General features: G+C 30.3%; 3 protein-coding genes across 6 annotated transcripts in view; all 3 read left to right on the top strand.

The window, feature by feature from the left end:
• Window positions 1–181: 181 nt before the first annotated feature.
• Window positions 182–1,492, top strand: LOC128387361 (transmembrane protein 208-like). 2 transcript variants are annotated; one of them, XM_053346551.1, is made up of 6 exons: window positions 182–342; window positions 506–592; window positions 688–747; window positions 870–1,006; window positions 1,078–1,162; window positions 1,255–1,492. In XM_053346551.1, exons 1-6 carry the CDS (start codon window positions 337–339, stop codon window positions 1,387–1,389), a joined length of 510 nt encoding a protein of 169 aa, XP_053202526.1. In that variant the 5' UTR covers window positions 182–336; the 3' UTR covers window positions 1,390–1,492. The 2 variants fall into 2 exon arrangements, with proteins under 2 accessions (XP_053202526.1, XP_053202527.1); XM_053346552.1 differs by lacking the exon at window positions 182–342 and adding an exon at window positions 369–439.
• Window positions 1,308–7,340, top strand: LOC128387353 (ATP-dependent 6-phosphofructokinase-like). 3 transcript variants are annotated; one of them, XM_053346534.1, is made up of 8 exons: window positions 1,308–1,448; window positions 1,644–1,979; window positions 2,075–2,116; window positions 3,161–3,781; window positions 3,910–5,217; window positions 5,356–5,400; window positions 5,523–5,777; window positions 5,872–7,340. In XM_053346534.1, the coding sequence occupies exons 2-8, from the start codon at window positions 1,723–1,725 to the stop codon at window positions 6,002–6,004; spliced, it is 2,661 nt and encodes an 886-aa protein (XP_053202509.1). In that variant the 5' UTR covers window positions 1,308–1,448; window positions 1,644–1,722; the 3' UTR covers window positions 6,005–7,340. The 3 variants fall into 3 exon arrangements, 2 of the variants coding, with proteins under 2 accessions (XP_053202509.1, XP_053202510.1); XR_008325019.1 differs by lacking the exon at window positions 1,308–1,448 and having other exon boundaries at window positions 1,504–1,979; window positions 5,872–6,386; window positions 6,485–7,340; XM_053346535.1 differs by lacking the exon at window positions 1,308–1,448 and having other exon boundaries at window positions 1,504–1,979; window positions 5,872–5,965; window positions 6,163–7,340.
• The window catches only part of LOC128387354 (protein O-mannosyl-transferase TMTC1-like), a 59,327-nt gene continuing 41,837 nt past the window's right edge, over window positions 6,254–23,743 (top strand). Inside the window, exons 1-2 of the mRNA XM_053346536.1 lie at window positions 6,254–6,391; window positions 7,471–8,768. Of these exons, the coding sequence (XP_053202511.1) occupies window positions 8,221–8,768 (548 nt within the window). The 5' untranslated portion in view covers window positions 6,254–6,391; window positions 7,471–8,220. The remainder of the gene's footprint in view (window positions 6,392–7,470; window positions 8,769–23,743) is intronic.

Consider the following 23,743-nt stretch of genomic DNA (forward strand, 5'->3'; position numbering starts at 1 on the left):
ATCCACGATAAATATCAAACCAGAAAATGAAAAACAATCGAATAAATCACAAAAAAAATCTAAATAGAAATTGAAAAATGAACAATTAAATTAATTGAATTAATTTCTATCAAATTTAAATTCACAATTTAATTGACAAAAGTTCGATGTATCGATGTATCGATCTTGCATTTTCTCCATCGCTTCAAATTCATGACAAGTTGTTGTCAACAATTTTCATTTCATCTATTGAATTGGTTACTCTTAATCTCGATTAGTTTATTTCCTTAAATCTTTCTATTCTTTTATTAATTATTGAGAACATTAACTAATTAGACAATCAACAGGTCCTTCAAAATGGCGGTAAGTAATAAATTCCATGTAAATCATAAGTTAAGTTTACGATATTTGATTTGCTTTTTTGTTGCTCTTTTCTCATTCCTGTTTCGGTTTTCTTATGGTTTGGTTTTTTAATTGTTGATTGAATTTTCTTTTTTGTTAATTATGCATTTTTGTTGATTCACAGAAAACGGCAACTAAAGGACAGAAACAAATTCTAGAAGATAATAAGAGTACAATCAAATTGTACTTGGGTATCTCTTCAGTTTCTCTGGTAAGTGTTGAATTTTTATTCTTTTCTTTTTACCTTAAACGGTCTCATTTACTAATTGAAATGTTAATTCTATTTTTAATTTTCTTTTTGACCAGATTACTTATCTTCTCGTAACATTCATATTCTTTTTTCAACAATTTACTTTTAGATATATGGTAAGTGTAGAGTCATAAATGAGTCAACCTTTCAATTGTTTTTTACTCTAATTTGGTTGTCTCATAGTTTCTAATACAATTTTCTGTTTCAATTTTTTCTTCTTTTCAATGTTCCTTGATAGTTTTTTACATTTCTAACAATAATCATTTATATTGGAGCAATTGGTTTCATGAAATTCATGGCTCAACCCTCATACTCAGAGACAGGATCCCTAGTTGATGGAGGGCTTGATCTTAACATGGAAGCCGGAATGGCCGAGTAAATTAACCTTCTTTCTAATCAATCTTTTAATCATCTGCAAACAATTAAAATCTCCTCTTTATTTCCAGATACGCCAAAGATATTGTCATATTAACTGCTGGTGTCCAGTTATTATCACTAATCTCTAATTACTTTATCCTACTATGGTTTGCGGTGAGTTTTCTGTTGACAATTGTTTCGATTCAATCAACTAATTTGTATGTTATCGTCTTAATAATAACAATTTTTTCTATTCCCTTTTCTAGGCTCCTGGTTATGCTTCTTATCTGATTTGGGTCAATATTCTTGGACCATGGATATTTGCTCCAGCCCCTGAAGAAGGGCCAGTAAATGAGAAGAAACAGAAGAAACTTGATAGAAGGATGAAAAGAATGCAGTAATCAAAAGAGAATTATTTTCTAAGGCAAAAATTAAATAGACAAAACAACTAACGAAAAAAGTAAACAGAAAATTAAATCTTCAATCGTGATTAAGGTTTTTAAACCTTTTGTGTTTACCAAATCAAACTGTCAACATTTAGACTCCTTTCTAAATGCTATGATAACTTTTAGAATCTTTGATTCTCTTTATTAATCTTTCAAGTCCTTTAAACTAATTTAAAGTGTTAACTTGATTTGCTATTCTATTGTTAAAGTGATTGTGTTCCATCATCATCATCATCGCACCAAAAACATTTTCTCTTTCGTTTAAAATATCTTTGAGCTTCGCTAATCATGGGTAATGTTCAGGAAGCTGCTGAATCGGTTAAAAAAAGTGAAAGTAAATCAAGACAGAACAGTAATCAACATCAAACTAGATCAACATCCAATTCACCTGTAAGAAAAGTGAAAAGTGGAACTTCATCTAAATCAAGTAATCCATCATTAGAATCACTTACTGTTAAATCAAAGGAATCAAAAGTTAAGAAAAAGTCTAAAGAAAATGTGAAGAAAAAATCAAAAACAAAATCTAAATCCAAGGAAAGTGTCAAGTATGAGAATTGATGAACAATTTAATTTCTATTCTAAATTTGATATCAACTAATCATAAGCATTTTTTTTTCTCCATTTTTCAAAATTCTATTAGATCAAAGAAAAGCAATTTGTCACTATTACGACACAAGAGCGAGTAAATATCATTTCTAATTGATTTTCTTATTATTATTTCCTATTCAACAATTAGTGATTTTCTGTGAATGTGTTTTAATTGTTACAAAGGTCAACCAAAAGGCATTTCCAGTGTAATCAGTTGATTGTGGGGGAAAAAAGACAAAAAAAAACAAGTAGACGAAAACATCAGGAATTGAAGGTTATTAAAATGCTCATGAATTGGTTTAACAATCAATAAAATCTCACAGAGTTAGCTTGATATTTAAAGGTGTAATTAATAGCATTATAAACAAATGATTAATCAAAAATCTCAAGTTGATCACAATCAACAATCTCAACACGTAAATAGATGTACAGACATAAAATTTACACCAACAGACAAGAATTAAGAAATCACATACAACCAGAATTATTTACATCTAAATGAATCTGGACAATTAGATGATGACGATGATTAAATCAATGATAATCAATAACAGGAACAAAAATTGAATCTCTAATCAATGAAGTTTGATGTTAGTTAACCAAATATAAGAACCGGTGACCGGTTAAAGTAGCAAAAGAAAATTGATCAACACAGAACAGAATTAATCGTAATCAATAGTAGCTAGTATATTAATCGTGAATTGAATTGATTGTTAAACATTGAATGAGAAAAAAAGAGTAGGAAATAGTTAATTAATTGTGGGAATTAAATGAAAACACAATCAGAAAAATGACCTCACAAGAATCAAAGTTACATCAGGAAAACAAGTGGTTTCTATGGAAACGCCTCTTTGCCCTCTAAAAGAATCGATTTTCTCTGTCTACTTGTCTGTCTATTTTTCGTCCCCCAGTCTCATAGATTCTCTCACTTATTAACATTTTCACTTTCATGTTTTCTCCTTGAACGTTAATTGTTGTTACTTTTGTTTTCTCCTCATCATGAGTGTTTATGTTTGATTGTTCAATTTATTAGATAATTTAATTGATAATTTTGTTCTTCTCTCTCTCTCTCTCTTTTACTCTGGTTGTTTTTGTTTTTCTCTTCTAACTAATTGACAATCTATTGGTCTTTTTCTAGGATTACTCTATATTCACCAGAGTATTTCGGTAGTGAAGGAATGGAACCACCAAATCGTAATGTTGGCTCTAAAAAGAGCATCGGTGTTTTCACCAGTGGTGGTGATAGTCAAGGTATGAATTCTGCTGTTCGAGCGGTTGTACGAACAGCACTTTACCTTGGGTGTAAAGCTTATTTCATTAAAGAGGGTTACCAAGGTATGGTTGATGGTGGTAGTTATATTGTTGAAGCTTCTTGGATCTCCGTTTCGGGAATTATTCATAAAGGTGGTACTGTTATTGGTTCTGCTCGATGTTCAGAATTTCGTGAGAGACCAGGTCGTCTTAAAGCTGCTAATAATTTGGTTCAACTTGGAATCACTGATCTGGTTGTTATTGGCGGTGATGGATCGCTTACTGGTGCCAATCTATTTCGTCAAGAGTGGACATCACTTATTGATGAATTATTATCAACAGGGAAAATTACTGAAGAACAAAAAGCAAAATGTATCCATCTTAATGTCGTTGGAATGGTTGGTTCAATTGATAACGATTTCTGTGGAACCGATATGACCATTGGAACAGATTCTGCTCTTCATCGAATTTTAGAATCAATCGACGCCATTGTTACTACTGCTTCTAGGTCAGTTTTAGCTTTTTTTCCTCTCTCTCTCTCTCTCTCTCTCTCTTTTTCTATTTTTGCACTTCTCCATCAAATAGAGAGTATTTTTTATCTTTTTACTTATGTTTGTTTCTCTTTTTATCTTGTAGTCATCAGCGAACTTTTATTCTTGAAGTTATGGGTCGACACTGTGGTTATCTTGCTTTAGTTGCTGCTCTTGCTAGTGAAGCTGATTTCGTTTTCATCCCTGAATGGCCACCGGAGAAAAATTGGCCAGAACGTCTTTGTAGAAAATTGCAACAAGAACGTGAATTGGGCCAACGATTAAATATTTTATTGGTTGCTGAAGGAGCAATTGATCGTGATGGAAATGCCATAACTGCTGAATTAGTGAAAAAAGTGATCGTCGATAATTTGAAACAAGATTCACGTATAACCGTTTTAGGTCATGTTCAAAGAGGTGGTAGTCCAAGTGCTTTTGATCGTATTCTTGGCTCTCGTATGGGAGCTGAAGCTGTTCTCGCTTTAATGGATGCTACTCCCGATTCTGAGGCTGTTGTTGTTTCACTTGATGGTAATCAAGCAGTTCGAGTACCTTTAATGGCTTGTGTTGAGAAAACTAAATCTGTGGCCACCGCTATGGCTGAGAAACACTGGGAACAAGCGGTTAAACTTCGTGGTCGCTCATTTGAACGTAACCTTGAAACTTATAAAATGTTAACTCGTCTTCGTCCACCAAAACTATCAGAAGCTGACCTTCAACAGCACGGCTTTAAAGTAGCAGTGATGCACATTGGAGCTCCATGTTGTGGTATGAATGCCGCTGTTCGATCATTTACTCGTAATATGATCTACCGTGGGGACACAGTTCTAGGTATCAATGAAGGAATTGACGGACTAATTGCTGGAGATGTAAAACAAATCCATTGGAGCGATGTAACTGGTTTAGTCGCTCAAGGAGGTGCAGTATTGGGCACCCGTCGAACCCTTTTCGGTGAAGGAGACAATCAGGCTAAAATTGTTGAGAAAATTAAAGAATTTGGAATCCAGGGATTACTTATTATCGGTGGATTTGAAGCTTTTCATTCAGCAATTCAAATGGCCAAAAGTCGGTCCAAATTTCCAGCACTTAATATACCAATTTGTGTTGTCCCTGCAACTATTAGTAATAATGTACCTGGTTCAGAGTTTTCTCTTGGTGCCGATACCGCTGTCAATGAAATTACCGAAATCTGTGATCGAATCAGACAATCAGCTCAAGGTACCAAAAGAAGAGTGTTTATCGTTGAAACCATGGGAGGTTATTGTGGTTACCTGGCCACTCTCGCTGGACTTGCCGGTGGTGCCGATGCTGCTTACATTTACGAGGAAAAAATTACCATTAGAAATTTAATGGATGATGTTTATCATATGCAATCAAAAATGGAAGAAGGAGTTTCAAGAGGCCTCATTTTAAGGTTTACAATTTAACTGATTACTTAATTAACCCTTTAGGCTATTTTCAAATGGCAGTTTACAATTTTCAATCAATATTTTATGTGCTTCCATTAATTTTTGCATATTAATTATTTTTTATATTCTTTCTGTTTTTCTAGAAATGAGAGTGCAAATCCAAACTATTCAACAGACTTCATGTATCGGTAAGTTAGCAGCTTAATTGTAATCTAATCTCTCATTAATTATTCATCTTTACTATAAAATTATCTATGGTTTTATGTTTCTTCTAATTGGATTTATTAATTGTTTTCTTTTTCCTGAATAGACTTTATTCCGAAGAGGGAAAAGACAAATTCACAACAAGAATGAATATCTTAGGCCATATGCAACAAGGAGGCTCACCATCACCTTTTGACAGAAATTTGGGAACCAAAATGGCTGCTAAGGCTGCCGATTGGTTAATCTCTCAAATAACAAGCGGCAATTCAGCATCTCGAGACTCCGTTGCATTATTAGGTTTAATAAGACGACAATATAAATTTACTCCTGTTCTTGATTTGGAAGCTGAAACTGATTTCAGGTAAATTCAATTGAGACAATTTATCAGTCAATGTTTCGTATATAATTTTTGGTCTATTTTATCATTCTAATTGAACTTTTTTTCTTAATTATAGTCATAGGATCTCCAAGAAACAATGGTGGCTCAAACTCCGACCGCTTCTTCGTATGTTGGCTCAACATGATTCAAGCTACGAGAAGGAGGCTGAAGTTGGTCCCGCTGAACCTGAAGACATAGAATTCCTCTAATAATTGTTTTCTTTTTTGTTTTTTTCTTTTTCCACCTTCCCTCTCCCTCCTGTCACATACAATTCACAAACACACACACACGATTCACAATCACACGCTCACACCCAATCATCATCACCAACCAATCTCACACACTCATCATTCACCATCGCTATTAGATTTATACCTAATCACCTTTGACTCTCTATTGACAACACTAAATATTTATGTTGTGCTTAATCATCACTAAACAATCCAAATGCACACATTAAATTGAGATAATCCTTCCTTATTTTGGTCCCAATTGTCATGAGATATACAGGGAAGAGAGAAATAATATCTATTTCTCTTGCGACAATATTTTTCTTCAACGTTTCCGCTTCCATATTCTTAAGGAATTAAGGTGTTGTAAGAAACTATCTATATATCTATTGAAAAATCAAGACCTCCAAATTGTCCTTCCTTCTCTTGCTAATTACTATCGTTGTTATAACAATTTAGCTTCTATTATTTCACCTCATGCATGGTTATCAATCTATGATATTACCAAGTGAACCGCTCATTATGTTTCATATTCACATATTTCCACCCATATAGACACAATCCTTTGCTTTCTTAATGATTGGCAAGTATCGTTTCCAATTAACTAAATCATCCAAATCCCCATCATCATTATCATCATCTTTTCATTATCAATCTCTCCTGTTTTCCTCACCTCTATTTTCCTCCTGTTAATTGTCCATAAATTAATTTAAATTGATTTAATTTATTGCTAAAGTTATAAGGTGTTTTCTACCTTATCTAATTAATTGTTATCCATAATTTTTATCAATCTCAGCAATTTCCCATGATTACTATAACTATTATACTCTAATTATCAATTTAACTATCATTAGTTGATCAATTCCCCTTAATCTCCTCAATGATTTAAACAATTAACAAAGAATCAATGAAAATGATTCAGTGTGATCTTTTGCCATCTCCCTTTCAAATAATTTATTAACTATTAGTTTTGTTTTTCTGCTTAATTGTAACAAAAAGCATTAATGTTTTTAATACTTTAATTGCTGCAATTTATTTTCCTTGAAACAATCAAAATGTTTCCCCCATTTAATCAAATTACAATTTACCTTGATTGCTCTCTCTCTCCCTCTCTTTCCTAATCTGTAATATTAATTGTCTCTCTAATAATCCTAATTTATGACAAAAAAATATACTACAATTTGTTAATTTCTGTGTTAATTAATGCTGATTAACAGCAATCCAATTGTGAGATGAATTAACACAATATTTATAAACAGTAACAATTAACTCTCTTAACAATAAAACCTTAAAATAGATGTTTTCAAATTTCAAATCCTTGAGAATCTAATCAATCAATTAACACAATTAACTGATGAACAATTTTTTGGAGTATACAATTAACTCAATTATTATTAGAAATTAATTGTGATAACTTTTTGTTTTTCTCACCTTTTCTATTACAGAAACAATTAAATCAACAATTTAGCCTAATGATCAACATATATGATAATCCTGATTACAATTTAGTTTGGACAACAATTAAATACATTGGTGTGATATCAAAACAATTTAATCTTCAAAATTTTAAAGACAAAAACAAATTAATGTTAATCAATTAATCAAACATTAATTTTCAAATGATTTTAATGATAATCAAATCCAATTATCATTTAGACAAAACAATTATTAGAATAACAATAATAATAATAATAATAATAAAAGCATCACAACGCCAACGAATTTGTAAAAGTTCTCAAATTTTAACAATTAATTCTAATAATTAAATTAAGAGAAAAAAAATTTTCGAGAAAAAGAAAATTTAATTTTAGTTCTTTTTCCGCTCAACAGATGTCGCTCCTTGCAGGGAGTGATTTTGTTCCCAAATTGTGATAACAATGAATGGAAAGATGAGGAAAACAAGAGAGCCAGTGAGTGAGAGTGAGAGAGATGATGATGAGGATAGAAAATGATTCAAATGATGAGGAAGAGAAGTGAAGTAAACATGAGGAAACATTTGATTTTATTTAAGTGGATCTCATATCAACTTGAGACATTGTCAAGTAAACTTAACTTGTAACCATCAAGACTAATCGTCATCAAATGATAATCTGATCATCAAGTGATATTGTAAACAATTAAAATTCATTTTCTAATCAATTGTACATTTAATTATCGAAAAAAAAAGTTATCGTAGTAATCAAATCCTCATCATCATGTGTATCTCACGTCAATGTAAATATTGTTGTTGTGTCTCATCAACTAATTGGATTAATAATAACAATCATCATCATCATAATCACCGTAATCGTAAATCAAATCATAAATTTAACAAACACAACAATGGATTTAATAAATTTGTTAATCATAAATCATCACAATCTTCATCTTCATCATCGTTATCATTATGGTTAACATCATTAACCAAACATATTCAATTTAGTGTTGGTGAAATTTTAATCAAAATTAAATCTTCATTAAAATTAACTGGATCAACTATTGATGATAATAATCAACGAAAACAACATTATTGTAACAGTTTAACCAAAATTTATCTCATCATCATTTTAATCACTTTCAGTGTTTATGCTAATTCAATTCCTGGTGATTTCGTTCATGATGATATTGAGGCGATTGTCCGAAACCCGGATGTAATTGGAACCAACAATTGGTCAGCAATTTGGTTAAATGATTTCTGGGGTCGCCCAATGTCCGATCCCTTGAGCCATAAATCATATCGACCCTTGACCATCCTAACATTCAGGTAAGACAACAATCAGTTGAACAATTAAATCTAATCCTTCAAAACAAATTAATCCGACAACTCTTATTGATTAAAACCCTTTTCCTTAATTGTCATTTGTTTTTATTGTTCATCATCAATTGTTTATCAATGTAACAGTTTAACATTTTGATTGTGATGGTTTGAAAATAATAAATCTTAACTACTAATTGGTTTAATCAATTAAAATATGTTTTAAATTTGTTGATTGTTAACAATTAACTACTAATCCCAATTATCCAATGGATAATCAATATAAATGATTTTCAATACAATCACTTGGGTAAAGGAAAACAATTAATCAGATGATTAAATGTATTGATTGTGAATGATTATCTTGAGTTTGATTATTATTATCATCTTGATCTTGTTATTAATGAAGATGATTAATCAAAATTGATTTGAATTGTTGTGAAACAAAAATGTCAAATTGATTAATGAAAGTTAATTGTCAATATTGATGAAACTTTTTGTTTTCTTATTTCCCAAGTGAGAGATATGATCATTTTCTTGATCGTCAACAATTAGGTTCAAACTGACAACAATTAATTGTAACAATTAACCAAATAACACATACACACACACTCATTCAGATGAAATGATTCAGTTAATCATACATAACAATTGATTAACTAATTACATTAATCAATTAAAGTGAACCGATGAAAGTAACAAAAAGTAATCAAGTTAAAAGAAGCAAAAAAAAAACTCAATCAACATTTTTTTTTGCTGGTTTACTTTCATCGGGAAAATTAAACTACCACTAATTGTTACGCTAATTTCTAGTTAATCAATTAGTTGATTTAATTAATCAAATTAACCATTGGCAAAAAAAAGAAGTAAAAGTGATTAAACTAATTACAATTGACTTTTCCAAGTGATTAACACCAAGGAAAGAAAATGTAACTTTGAGAGTAACAAAGTTTTCGTTTGAAATTGAAAATCTTATTGGTAGATGAATGGGAAATTCTGATGATTGGAGATTCTTGAAACTTGAAATGGTATCGGAAATGATTCACCATGAAGAGGCTGAGGTGGAAATCCATGTATATGAGAAAATGTAATAATAATTCAATGGGAGGAAAAGGATGGAAGGTGGAAAAAAGAGAAAAAGTTGACGACAAGATGAATAATGCATCGGGTGGAAATTCGAGATTCATGTGGAAAAGTTTTATTCTTCTGAGAAACAGAATTTCGTCTGGAAATGATGATGAATTCTCTTGGAATGATACTTATGAAAGGAGAGAAAGAGAGATTGAAAATTTTGTTCTAAAAGAGAGAGAAAGAGAGAGGAGAGAGAAGAGAACAACTTGACAATAATCATAATACATAATGATGAATGAGAATTCACATGAGATAAATTCAGGGGAAATTCAGAGTGTGTTGAGACAACATGGAGAAACATAATGACAGTGATAACATTTCATGAGAGGTTTTGTTTTGGTTGTAGAAAGAAAGTAAATTTGTAAATAGAGAAGAGAGAAAATAATTTTCGAAAGGAGAGAAAACGAAAAATTTTCATTCGAATCAATAATGACAATAACCATGAAACTCATGGGGTAGAAAAAGACAGACAGATAGAAAGAGAAAAGTAATAATTATAATCATTGTGGAGGATATTATGAAATTCATGGTATTCAAAGATTACAGTTCAAGGTTAACTTTGAGTTACCAGAATTGAGATAAACAGTATTACTTTTCAGGGTGAACATGATAATTACTCATTGAGCTTGAATGATGATGATAATAATGTTAATGATGACAATATGTAATTGGTTCTGGTTAATTGTTGTTACTCATTCATTAATCAGAATCTTAATCTGTCTTCAGGATATTCCCTTTTCCATTTGGAGAGAACAGAAAAAAAGTAAGAGAAAATCACAGAATTATCTTCAATATTCATCTTCCATATCAGCTATTATCTCTCTCTCTCTCTCTCTCTCTCTCTGCTTTTATCATTTCTCTTTATCTTCCTTTTCTTTTGGTCAATTACCTTGAACATTTTTCATCATCATCAGTTGCTCATCCTCATTGTTTCCAATGTTAAAAGCAAAGGGAAAGATGAGGAAGAGAAAAAGAGAAGAGAGAAAAAAACTTGATGAACATTATCATCATCATCATCATCTCCCACTTCATCCTTTAGTTGTTTTCATCATCTCATTTATCCCAATAACTGCAATGATTGATAACCTAATAAGTGATCAAGTGATATATTAAAAAAAATCACATATTCCAATGAAAACAAAGATGAAAAAAGTTCAGAGATTTAGATAATGATGATTAACAGATTTATGGTGATGACACTGAATATGAGTCATGATGATGATGGTGATAAAATTTTCCCGCTTCTCTATGATAAGATAATGACATACTTTCTCTTTCTCTTTCTCTCATCACGATTATCATCTCTTCATCATTCTCAACATCATTATCATCTTACATGGTGAACTTTTTGTTCATTCCTCTTGATTGTTGCATATTATTCAATCATCAGATGAGATAAATCAGTTAAGAGAATCAACTTTATCTTCATCATTATCATCTCGCTCTCTCTCTTTCAACATCTTGACTCTAAATTTTTTATCATCATCATCTTAACCCACCATCCACCTTCCACCTTCCACTTTCCTCTTCTCCTCATCCTAGAAACCATTGTATTCATTTTATTTGAATTTAGATGAAATGAGAAAAAAATCCTCGAATCATCTTAACAATTTACTCTCGACTTTAATTAACTTTCACCTTTTATTATGTAGCCCAAAGTTAATTGAAAAAAACCAATTTTCATACAAATTAAACTCTCCACCTTATGAGTGAACAATTTAATTGAAACAATTAAGAAACAATTTAAATAATCATCAAGAGAAACAAATCAGAAATCCTTTAAATCCAATTTGATTCAGAAAATCAGCCAACTAAATGAAATAAGTTTCTCTCTCTTTTTTAGTATCAATTGAGTTTAAAAAAGTAAAACTTTTGACCCAATTTATAAATTGTGAGAATTTAATTTGATTGTTGATGATTAAAGATGAAGGATGATCAGGGAAAGGTGAATAAAAGTAAATGTTGGTGAAATATTTTGTTAACTTTTTCTTTTTCTTTCCAAAATAGAATCTTTGATTCAATGAGGGTTTCATATTATTCCAACTGAATAGACTAGACTTTTTTGTCAGAACTTTTTTCTTCTTTTTCTTTTCCAATTCTCTGTCCCATCTCCACATATAAGTAACCAGATTTTCATTCGCCATGTTTTCCCACCATCATTTTTATAATTCTTACGCCTAACAAATTGAGTTTCAATTGAAAGTTCGTACATGAAAAGTTATACAACTTATCGACTACAACAACAACAACAACAACTTGAGTCTCACTTTCAATCACCTTTTATCATCTGTTTTTTTCATCTTCAAACTAACATGATGATAATGATAACTGGAAATAGAGTAAAAAATTCAATCTTTTTTCCTGTGAATTCAATGAACCACGAATAGTAAACTTATGATTACTAAAGTGATTCAAATGTTTTACATGGAATCCAAAGGAGGAAATTGCTATCAGAATGAAATCTTTCAGAACTTTCTTAGGGAAAAGTTCACTTTTCGATATAATTCAAAATAATTTCCAACTTTTTTACTTCTTCCATTTCAATGATGACATTTTCCACCCTCATAATCATCAACATTAAGGACACACACACAGAGATTCACTTTAAAAATGAAATTTTGGAATCATGAATTGATAGAAATATCAGATTCAATTTGAAAGACGTAAAATTTCATGTAAATCATTTGAATATAATTCAAAATCATGATTGAAATTGTAACTCAATCCAAATGAATATTCAAAACATCGAGCAGATTTTAAGTTTACTCTTGAATAAATTACAGAGATAAAACCAATTGAATTCATTAATCATGATTAATTGAATGGATTATCACCAAGGGTAATTAACTTTAATCGTGATTAAGTGAAAACTTTCATTGGAAAAAATTTCAAACTACAGGGCATTTCACCAAATTTCCAACAAGTTTTTCTTGAATAACTTTTTTGTTTTTGAGTGTTCAGACTCGAGTTATGGTAGTTTAGGCCATACTCCGTTGTCATATTAAAATATCAAGGTCATTCCGGTCATTTTGTTAGGATACAGTTTCAAGGTCATTTGATGATCACAGTCGATTCAAATTTAAAAAACCAATATGAACCTAAATCACAAATCATCATCATCACCCAGATTCCCATGATGGAGTCCCTATCATGGATTCATATGAAAAAGATAATATAATTTAAACTCTCAATGTAATAACAATAAGATGAGTCACTAAATTTGTCAACAATAAAGACAAACAATCAATTTGAAATTAACACCTTTGTTGTTCAACAAAGTGGCTCGTTAATTTAGTTAGTAAATTGCTGAGTTAATCTGATTTCTTAAAGCGTGTGAATTAGTTTTGAATTGTTTCAATTTCATGGTGGGTGAAGGATGAAGATGAGGCAAAGTAAGAAAAAAAACTTCCTCAACAATTTAATCGGTTTTTTTTACTTCAAATTGGAAGATAAAAGTTTCCAAACTCATCATCATCAAGATCATTATCTCAACCTCATCAAGACACAGTAACAAGAACATGAGATAATTTACCCTGAAAATCCAATTCGAATAGGAGATTATCATTTAGAGAGAGAAAAAACGAAAAAATTTGTTCGAAGAATAAGAAAGTTCTAACCCTCAGTCGAAATAATTCCAATTCATTATTTGAAGAATAAAAAAAATACTTACCTTCTTTTTCCATGGTGCATGAGAAAGAGAAGGAGGAACATTCGGATTAGCATGAATCAATTTTTTTTCGAGTTCAAGTTCGATATATTATTTTCAATTCGAAACATTTATTTTCTTTTTTTTCTCTCTATTTTCTTATTCTTTTTTTATTTCTTATTCCTTACCATTCATCTCATTGAGTTCGAACTTTTCTCTCCCTTTTCATCCTCATCTTCTCATTGTTGTTGTATCATCTTTATCTTCCCATCGACTTCTAATACACTTACATCTTCTCTCTCTCTCTCTCTCTCTCTCTCTCTCTCGTCCTTTTCTCTTCACCCCTTGAATGATAATCGAAAATCGATAAGAACAGAAAACAAAAATTCTCAAGAACTGAATATAAATACTTTGAGATGATGATGAGAGAGAGAAAGAAAAAAAATATCATCTCTTAATTGGGTTCTTCCGCTAAAATGATTCTTCCAACTCATTTTATTTCATCTTCTTTATCATCTTCAACATCTTTCCACCTCCCACCAAACTCTCCTCTCATCATCATCTACAGTATCATCTTGGATCATCTTTACATAAGCAAAAGAGAGAAGAAAAAAAAACTGTTCGAAAAAAATTCTATCTTTCAGATATTGAACAATGAGCTTTGAATATCATGAAGATGATAATGATGATGATAAGGAAGAGTGTGTGTGTATATATATCTCATCATAGATGATGAAATAAACTTTGGAAAAATATTTATCCTCGAAATTTACAACTAATATTTTCGTTCTCTATTTAATTTCCTGGTTATCGAAACTGGGTGATAAAAGTTCAAGCTCAATATTCAAATTTTTGGGTTCATCTCATAGATTTTGCTCTCTCTCTCACTAACTCACTCTCTCTCTCTCTCTCTAAATATTTTTCTTTGCGTTTCCGGAATCAAAAGCTTCTGATCATAATCATGGAGGAAGAGCACAAACTTCCGCTTTCATCATTTGAGCAAATTTCATTCCCTGAATGTTTATCTTATTCAGTTTCAGCTGAACATAGACACTTGTACAACATCCTGAAGAAAAACCTTTTGTGATGATAAATATATTTAAATGGCAGAGAAGAGAAAGAAGAAAAAAATAAGTAAAAAAAAGTTCATGGTAAATATATTATTCCTAATATACATAAATAACAGAATCATCATTCTGAACTTTCAGAATCATTATCATGATTACATAAAGTAATAAATATATATAAATTCATGGTAATCTTTTCACTCATTTGTATCGGAAATTATTTTTGTTACCAATAACATTATTATCGTGACTACATTAAGAAAATAATAATAATAATCATCATTATATTATCATCATCAGATTATCACACCTAATTAACTATTCATTAAATCAATCATCTTCCTAATCACCTTAACAAGTTTGATTGATCTCACGATGATGATCATCACCAACATCATGATTATCAGCTTCATTGATGATTAAGACATTATAATATTAATGGTTTTCATGATTCCTTCAGATTCAATCTGAATCCACAATCAATCAGAATTTTCAATTAGTTGCTGTTGTTTTTTTTTCACCATCCAAATACGATAAATACATTGTCCAAAGATTCATGTATCTCAATCATGGATGATAATCAATTCTGATGCCTTTGGAAAACGTGAATTGAATCAGATTGAATTGTTTGATTAACTTTTACCAATCAACAATTCAGTGAGCCAGTCAAATGAAATAAAATCAGATAACATTGATAACAATTTGATTCAATTTTGAAAACCAAAAATGAGGCAATAGGATGAAAATGATGATGAGATAAGTTTAAGGATGAATCAAGACCAATATCCATGAAAATTTCATGATAACTCAAACCTAATAAATGATGAAACATGTAGTATTTATATCATGATGATAAAACTAAAAGCCTTAAGGGTATAATAATAATAATCATAATCATAGTAATACAACATTTACATTCAGATGATGTTCATTAATTTTCAGGTAGATCAGCAACAAATCATAATGAATGAACATTTTACCTGAACCTTAATAATTTTTTTCCATGAGATTCAACATGAAATTGAATAATATCCAATGTAATGTAATAAAATGATGATGAAGATAATCAGTTAAACTTGTATATTACATGGAATGAGATCTGTTCACAACAACAATTTACAACTAATCATGTATCTAAAATGAACAGGAACTCTTTTGACTATTCAACCCACCGGTGGGAATTTACTCTCATGAAAAGTAAAGGAAAAAGTTATATTATTATTTTTTTCAATCCTCGATTCGGTGGCGTGATTATTATTACATTGACTATTGACGCGTGTTAACATTATTTCATATTTTCTGGTTTTCATCATCATCAGTAGTAAATATCATTCCCTGAGGCGTTGTTCAGAGGATGATAAAGGTAGAAGGTGGATATTGATGGCGGTGGTGGTGGTAAAAAGTAAAAGATCTCAGTTGATGGAGGGAAACAAAAAGATAAACTAAATTGAGTGCAATTTATTTCCAGTCAAAGGGAATTACTTTTAGCAGTTAGAACTTTTTTTTTCTCTCTCTCTCTCTCTTTTTCTGTTGTTCACCTTCATCCGTATCCGTATCCGTATCATCATCATCATCATCATTATATCAATCTATTAATAATAAGATTTCTACAAGTGAAATGTTGTCAAAAAAGGTGAAGATAAAGGATCGAGATATAATATGAGTGATATGATGGAAGAGGAAGGAAAAAAATCCAAGTTCCAATTCACAATTATCATGGATTTTTTTTCCTTTTCCCTGAAAAAACAAAATAACTGACCAATCAAAGTACATATAATATTATCCGATTGATTGATATCTATTGATGAAGTGTTTTCTTTTGCTCACCATTATCATCATCCATGTAATAGATGATGATAATGTTAGCATATCATCATCATCTTCAATCATTTGGTAGAGAAATGATATTTAATTGGAATCACAGTTTTGTTGATTCTGAAAGTTATTTACTTTTCCTTTAAGGTGAACTGTTCATGATGAATGGTCAGTATTTTTAAGATAAAATGAAGATGAGGAAGAGGAAAAAAAATTAGATTTGTATTTATGAATGGAAGGTGACAATGAATGAGGATGATAGAGATAATTATTCTTATGTTGAGAATAAGGAAGATGAGGAGATTTCAAGTAGGGATTGGGAGTGGAAATGGGAAGGCTTCGGACGGAAATTGATGGACAGGGAACAGTTTTCTTTGTTACAGAATTTAAGACTTATTTCCTATTTCGACATGAGTTTTTTTCTCTATTCAGATGGATTTTCCTTCATCTTTTTCCCCAATATCTTCAACCGCCTCTTCTTTTTCTTCCTCTTCTGGATTCATGTTCTGTGAGCAATTACATGTTCATGTTGTGAGAAGAAAATAGTAAAAGAAACCATGGAAAATGAAGATGATGCCAGAGAAAAAGTCTCTTCATCTCTCAACTTACTGGACAAAAGTTTCTTTTCGCTTTCTCTAACTTAATATTTCCCTAGAAGGAAAGAAAAAAAAACTTTTCTTTTCTTCCATCATCATCGTAACTACAACCACCATGATCATGACAATCATTATGACGAAAGTGACCTAATTTGTTTGAGTGAGATGAGGACAAACAAAATATACAAATAGTTACATTGAGTCGAAAACTGATTGATCAGATTTTTGTACAAACATTTCAAGCTCAATCATTATCATCACCATCAGAATCCTACACATGGACATGAGAAAAAAAAATCGAAACCAGAGTTCAAAACTTTTGTAAACTTTGTTGTTTCGTCGATTGGAAAATCAGGTCAAATGAACACATATCAAAATATGGATCACTATTTTTCCTTTAAACCCTAACGTTAAAAAATCTCCACCGTACTTTCACCCACCCTGAAAAAGGAAAAGAGATTCAGAAGAAGAAGAAAAAAGTTCTTGAAATAAGTGAACCTAAAATCTGTTATAAATGATGCTTATTGTGTTAAGAATACATTGATATTGATATAATATACAAAAGGGATTGAGTTGAAAACTAAACTATCTCAAGATATACTGTTTATCCTTATTTATCAAGATATAAACTGGCAAATGATATTGACAGGGAGAGAGAGAGAGAATGAGAGAGTGGGAAGTGGTATATGGAAGAGAGGATAAACACAGGGAGAAAGAGAGAGAGCGAGAAGGAAAGATGAGAAGATCAAAAGAGATTCTATTCTGTATTTAACTTTTTTTTTCGAAAAAAAGAAAAATTTTCTCTTCCCTTCTATCCAATCATTATCATCTCTATTTATCTTTCATCCCATGATAAGAAAGTGATTCAATCCATGGGTGTTGATGATGACTTTAAGAATGAAAGAACTGAGAATCATGGAGACATCAGCTTGATAATCATCATCATCAACAACAATAAAGTATAACAACAATTTAGTCTCATCATCAGAATTTTTTTTTATATTGAATTGCTATTGATAGAAATTGTCTCAATAATAATCAAGGTAATGATGATAACGATAATAAACGAGCCTTGGAATCGTTAAAAATATTTTTCGTTTTTTTTTGTTCATTCCAAGGAATTGAAATGGTTTTCGATTCATTTTTTTCATTTCTTCTTCTCTCGATTCAACTTTCACCATGAATTCAGTTAAACATGATAAGTGTCCCTGTGGTGTGAAAAATCATCATCAATTGTGTATACCAACAATTACCTTTTGACAATTTAAGATTTTCGATTCTTGAAAACTTGAAACAACAACAATTTTCAATCGTTGATTATATCAAATGTTTCTTATTCACATTTCATGAAAATAAATCTTGCAACTTTCACCTACTGTCCACTCAGTGTGTCCACTTTGATTTCACATTTTCCATGAATCATTACAATTAAATATCTTTCGAAATCAATAACTTCTTGTTATCTTAGTGATCTTTTGATTTGAAAAAGTTTCAAAGTAAATATCATTTGGTAGAAACTATTACATGATAATTTATGATTCTTTCAAATGAATTTCCATGAAAAGTTCATCGATACAATATAAACCAGTAGTATATTCATCTCATAGGTGTGGGCAGCAGAAAATTTCAAGAATAAATTTCCGGCCTGTCAGTCATCAAATTAAAAGAAAGTAATGAGAAGCCATGACAAACCTTCAGGGTTTTCATCATGTCACAATAATAATAATCACAATCAACGATTCAAAACTATCATCATCATGAACAACAACCAGAATTCAAAGGTTACACCTTGAACCTTGGAAAAAAAAGTTCATACTTAAGATCACATTTTTCTCAGCCTTTCGCAAGAATATGAAGGAAGATGAAGAGACACCAGTATATATAAACAAGACAAATAATAGTAATTGAAATAAAGAAGAAAAAAAGAAGAGAAAACTTTGTTGGAGAAAAAAAAAGTTTCGAAACAAAGAGACAACACTTTCAGAACTTTTCGTAAGTGAAAAGGTAGAGAAAAAATTCACCAGAGAATCGAGACAATTTTAATAGAATAATCTTCGATAGAGAAATGTGAATACATTGGAGACGAAAAACTTTCCCTCTTGGAGGAAAAAAAAGTTCAATTTCTTTCCACTCAAAGTGGAAAACTTTAACCTTCCACTCCCAGAATTCAGTTCACCCCTTTTACCATGAAAATACAACAATGATACTCAAAGATATTCAGCTAGAGAGATAATCATGATGATGAAATGTAACAAAAATATAAAAATGACAAAATTTTCACCCAAAAAAAACATTGAAATTGAAGATTCAATTTATTCAAACAAAAGGTAACCAAATGTCACTTTGCCTGAAATTGTGAAATGTTAATCAACCAGTTAGTTAATATTATCATGATAATGAGCCAACTAATTAAAACTGAGAAATACTTGCTAATATTAATCATGATAATGATGAAAATGTTGATAATCATAATCATATATCCCTATTGAATTAACCAGGGGAAACGATTGATTATAATCAAAGACTAACTTGATTTAGTTTCTGTGTATAAACAATCAGCCAGATCTAAACCTCTGGGTACCAAGTATTATATTCAAAACAATTTAATCAATCACTGATTAGATTTATTTTCTAGGTTCTATGAGTGCAGCAATTAGCTAATTGTTGATACACAATCCAGATTGTTTCTAGGTTTTCATTTTCTATCAAGTTAAAAATATTGGATAAATGTGATTTAATTACCAAGTAAATTGTTTTATTACTTGTTAAGATTAAATTTCATTACAATTTATTTATTTTATCGCAACAGAATCTAATATCATGATGATTATCATCATTATCATCATTTGTATTACAATGTCTTCAGATATATTATATAATATATTCACATAGATGGAAACATTATCAAATTAATTTTGATTATATTATCAAGATGCTTGATGAATTGATGGTTGGATAACAATTACGTTATGATAATAACATGATATAAATAATAGATACAAAGTCTATGTGAATATTTGAATTGAATGTTTGAATCTGTGGTGGAAATGATATTGAAAAGGGCCAAGAAAATTTTCATTTATTCAGTCAAATTGATCAGCAGAAAATGAGATGAAAATTCTGGTCTAAGATGATGAATCGTATTTACATTTAAGTCAACAACTAAATTCTGACCTCTATTATTATTCAACAGAATTTGAATGATAATGACAATTCATGATAATGCTGGTAATTGAATTAGTAGAATCGATAAGCAGCTTCAAGAAATTGAGAGCTGCAACTTTTTTCTTGATTTTATTTCAAAATTTATCATCAAATTAAAAGAAAAGAGAGAGAATTTTTTTTTCAAATTGTCGAAATAAAAAAAGTTCTGTCAGATGATATTATTTCAATGTCGAAGGTCAATCTTAAGATTAGTACGATGGTCGATCCTCTGAATTTCATGTTCCACTTTTTTCTTCATCCATTGAACATTATTAACTTTGACATTTCAAGATTAATATCATTATGTAAGGATGAAAGATTATCCTTCATGATGAAAATGAAGATGATAAGGAAGACAAACTGGGAGAAAATGATTATGGCGAAAAAAGAAAGATAAAAAAGAGAAATGAGAAAATTGAAGAGAATGTATCGTCTTTAGATCGTTTTCTTTTCTTCGAGTTCTAAGTAAAAATCAAGAGACAGAAAGAAAATAAAGAATTGGGTTAAATCGATATATCGATGGAAACTGAATGATGAGTTATGACATTCGAATGAAACATTTCAGGATAACATTTTCCCTCCAATTCTTTTTTCCCCACTCCGATTACCCACTTTTCTTTTCTGTTGAATCGTATTCAGTTCAGATTTTCTAACATATTCGAGATTGCCATGTATGTAAAAAGAACGAACAAAAAAAAATTCGACTCAAAGTTTCGAATAAATGAAAATCGAAGTGCTAAAAGATAAAGAGATAAAAAAATTCTGATACTTTGTTGGGTCAAGAATTTGAATGGAATAGGGAAAAAAATACTCAAAATAATATCTTTTCTACTTGGAATAAGTTGAGGAGAAAGAGAAACAAAATGTTCTAATCAATATCGAATTGACATTTATTCAACTAATAGAATTGATTGCAAATTCATGAGAGACTAGAAGATAATATCATTTTTGATGAGAGAGAAGAAAATAAATATTCCATTGGAAAATGATTATGTAATTGTACTCAAGTCTCACTCCCCCTTTTTACCTAAATATCAGATGAAAAGCTAATGTAAACCTAACGATTATGTAATTAAATTCAATAATAAACCAATAATTTCCTGATAACATGGTAAACATTTCGCTCCCCATAGAAAATGCTCAGTTCCAGGAAAAAAAAATATCAACAGTAAATTTCCCATCATAGTTTTCATGAATATGAGTGAATATCTTTAGCAATATAAGATTATCACTACATAGCAATTATTATAATACGATAAAGGTAAGAACAGAAAGAGAGAAAGCATAGGAAACGGAAATTGAGATAGAAAAAAAATTCTTGACCCAATTTCTTCCTTCATCTCTTTAATGCTAAGTCCAAAATTGAAAAATTCATCATTCCAATTTATTTTTCATCCTTATCATCATCATGTCATTCACATATTGTTGAAGGGTTTCCGTTAATAAGATGATGAGGATGATGATGAGAAGGGATGAAGATAGGGAATGGTTAACAATGCGAAAAAATAACAAGGATTTTCAAGAATGCTGATTCAAGGGAATCTCATTTTTTTAATAAGTTATCAGCATCCTTATGGTTTCCATGATGATAATACCCAATGATGATGAAGGGATAGATCTGATGGATGATGAGGTTTTGATAATCTAATCTTATTTTGGTTTATATCTGAAACAATCAACCTGAAAAGTGGGAATAAAAAATTCATCAAATTATCTAAGCCTTAATGCTGACATTTAATACTTTTGATTATTAGTTTTTTTTTGTTCATTTTTATTATCAATCACAAGAACAAATTTCTTTCTCAACCATCACCATGATGCTCATGAACATTTCTGTGATGATAATGTTTAATAACTGAAAAAAAATGTCTATAAGTTTCTCGTATATGGGAAATTAAGGTTTTCCATTCAACTAATTTAATATAACAATCCAATGGTAGAGATAATCAAATCCCCGGTAAATGATAATGAGACTTTCAACTTGATTTGATAATAATTTGATATTAGATTGACATGAGGTGTTTCTGGTTGAATTTCCCACCGCCACCTCGACCGAAATTACTCTTGAATTTTATCCTTACCATGAAAATCCTTCTTCTCATCATCTGAACAAGTGAAAAGATAATAAAATGAGAAAAATTTGTTCACCAAGGTAACTAACCAGTTCCATTGATTTAGTTTATCACTTTATCCATGAATTAACCAGAATTTTCAGACTCTTTTTATAGTTTTCAGGGTGATTATCATAATTGTTTCTTTGCTGATGATGATGAGGGAAAAAGTCTTAAAGATGTACCTTGAAATTAAGAGGGATTATCATGAGGATTTTTTTTGCTTCTTTTCTTTTCATTAGTCGATTTCTCATCTTCTTTCCAGCCATAAGTTCCCAAACTCACAATTCAGGATAAAAGATTATCATTTCCTTATTAAATCTTTGTTACTTTTATCATGAATTATCATCATGAATATGATTTAGGAAGGAGAAAAAAATTCTTAATCAACTGAGAGTAGTAACAATAGAGGAGAAGTACGTAATGTCTCATGGAAGAGAGTGAAAGAGTAATGAAAATGTTCATTTTCCATGTAAAAATCCTATTGTTTCTCATTCTCTTTCCACCCCCTCAATTAATTCACAGAAGGAGCAAAGTAATAAGCAGAGAGAGAGAGAGAAATGATGATAATAATTTCATGGTGACATATTTTCCCTTCCTCTAAACTCAGAGCACTCAGAACTTTAGGAATTATTTTTTCATTCAAAAATCCAGATTATGGTGATATTTATTTCCTTGTAACTTTTACTATTAACATTTCCCAATTGTAAATGTAAAACTTTCATGCTGAATAAAACAACGACTCTCTCTCTCTCATACCAAATGATTATCTTTTATTTATCATAATCATCTCAACAGTTAATTATCATCATAACTGTTAATTGTTTATCATTATGGTGATCACAGTTAGTTAATTAATAAAAGTAATTTAACTTTTGTTTTGTTTTTTTTTGTTTTTCCTCATTCATTTCTTTCATTAACTAACAAGTAACATTGTTTTTGTTTACACAATATGATGATCATGATAATGAGATACATTAATAAGCTTAATCAAGAAGCCTCATTAAGTGTATAATCATTAATGATATATAATAATTTACCATGATAATGATGATGGAAACTGACAATTTGAATTAGTTGAATAGGAAAACTTTTTTTCTCTTCCCATCGAATTTGAAAAGTTAGAACTTTTTTTCCTCTCGTTCTATTTACAAAAAGTAATCATTTCGTTGACAACATTTTCATGTTACTCATTTATAATATCATTTGTTTTCCACTTTGTTATAAAACGTTGGGTGTCAAATAACAGAGCATGTTGATTGGCATGGATGATGATGATGATGATGATGAAATGCATTTACTATCATCATTATAAGATGAGACATTTGACTCATGATGGTGATAGTTTCTAATCTTGAACAACAATTGCATCTCGATTTTTTTTGGAAAAAGTTTGGACAGAAAAAAAGTTCTG

Source organism: Panonychus citri, unplaced genomic scaffold (assembly GCF_014898815.1).
Source record: "Panonychus citri isolate SS breed McGregor unplaced genomic scaffold, ASM1489881v1 Contig00083, whole genome shotgun sequence".
In the NCBI taxonomy this organism is placed as follows: Eukaryota; Metazoa; Arthropoda; class Arachnida; order Trombidiformes; family Tetranychidae; genus Panonychus; species Panonychus citri.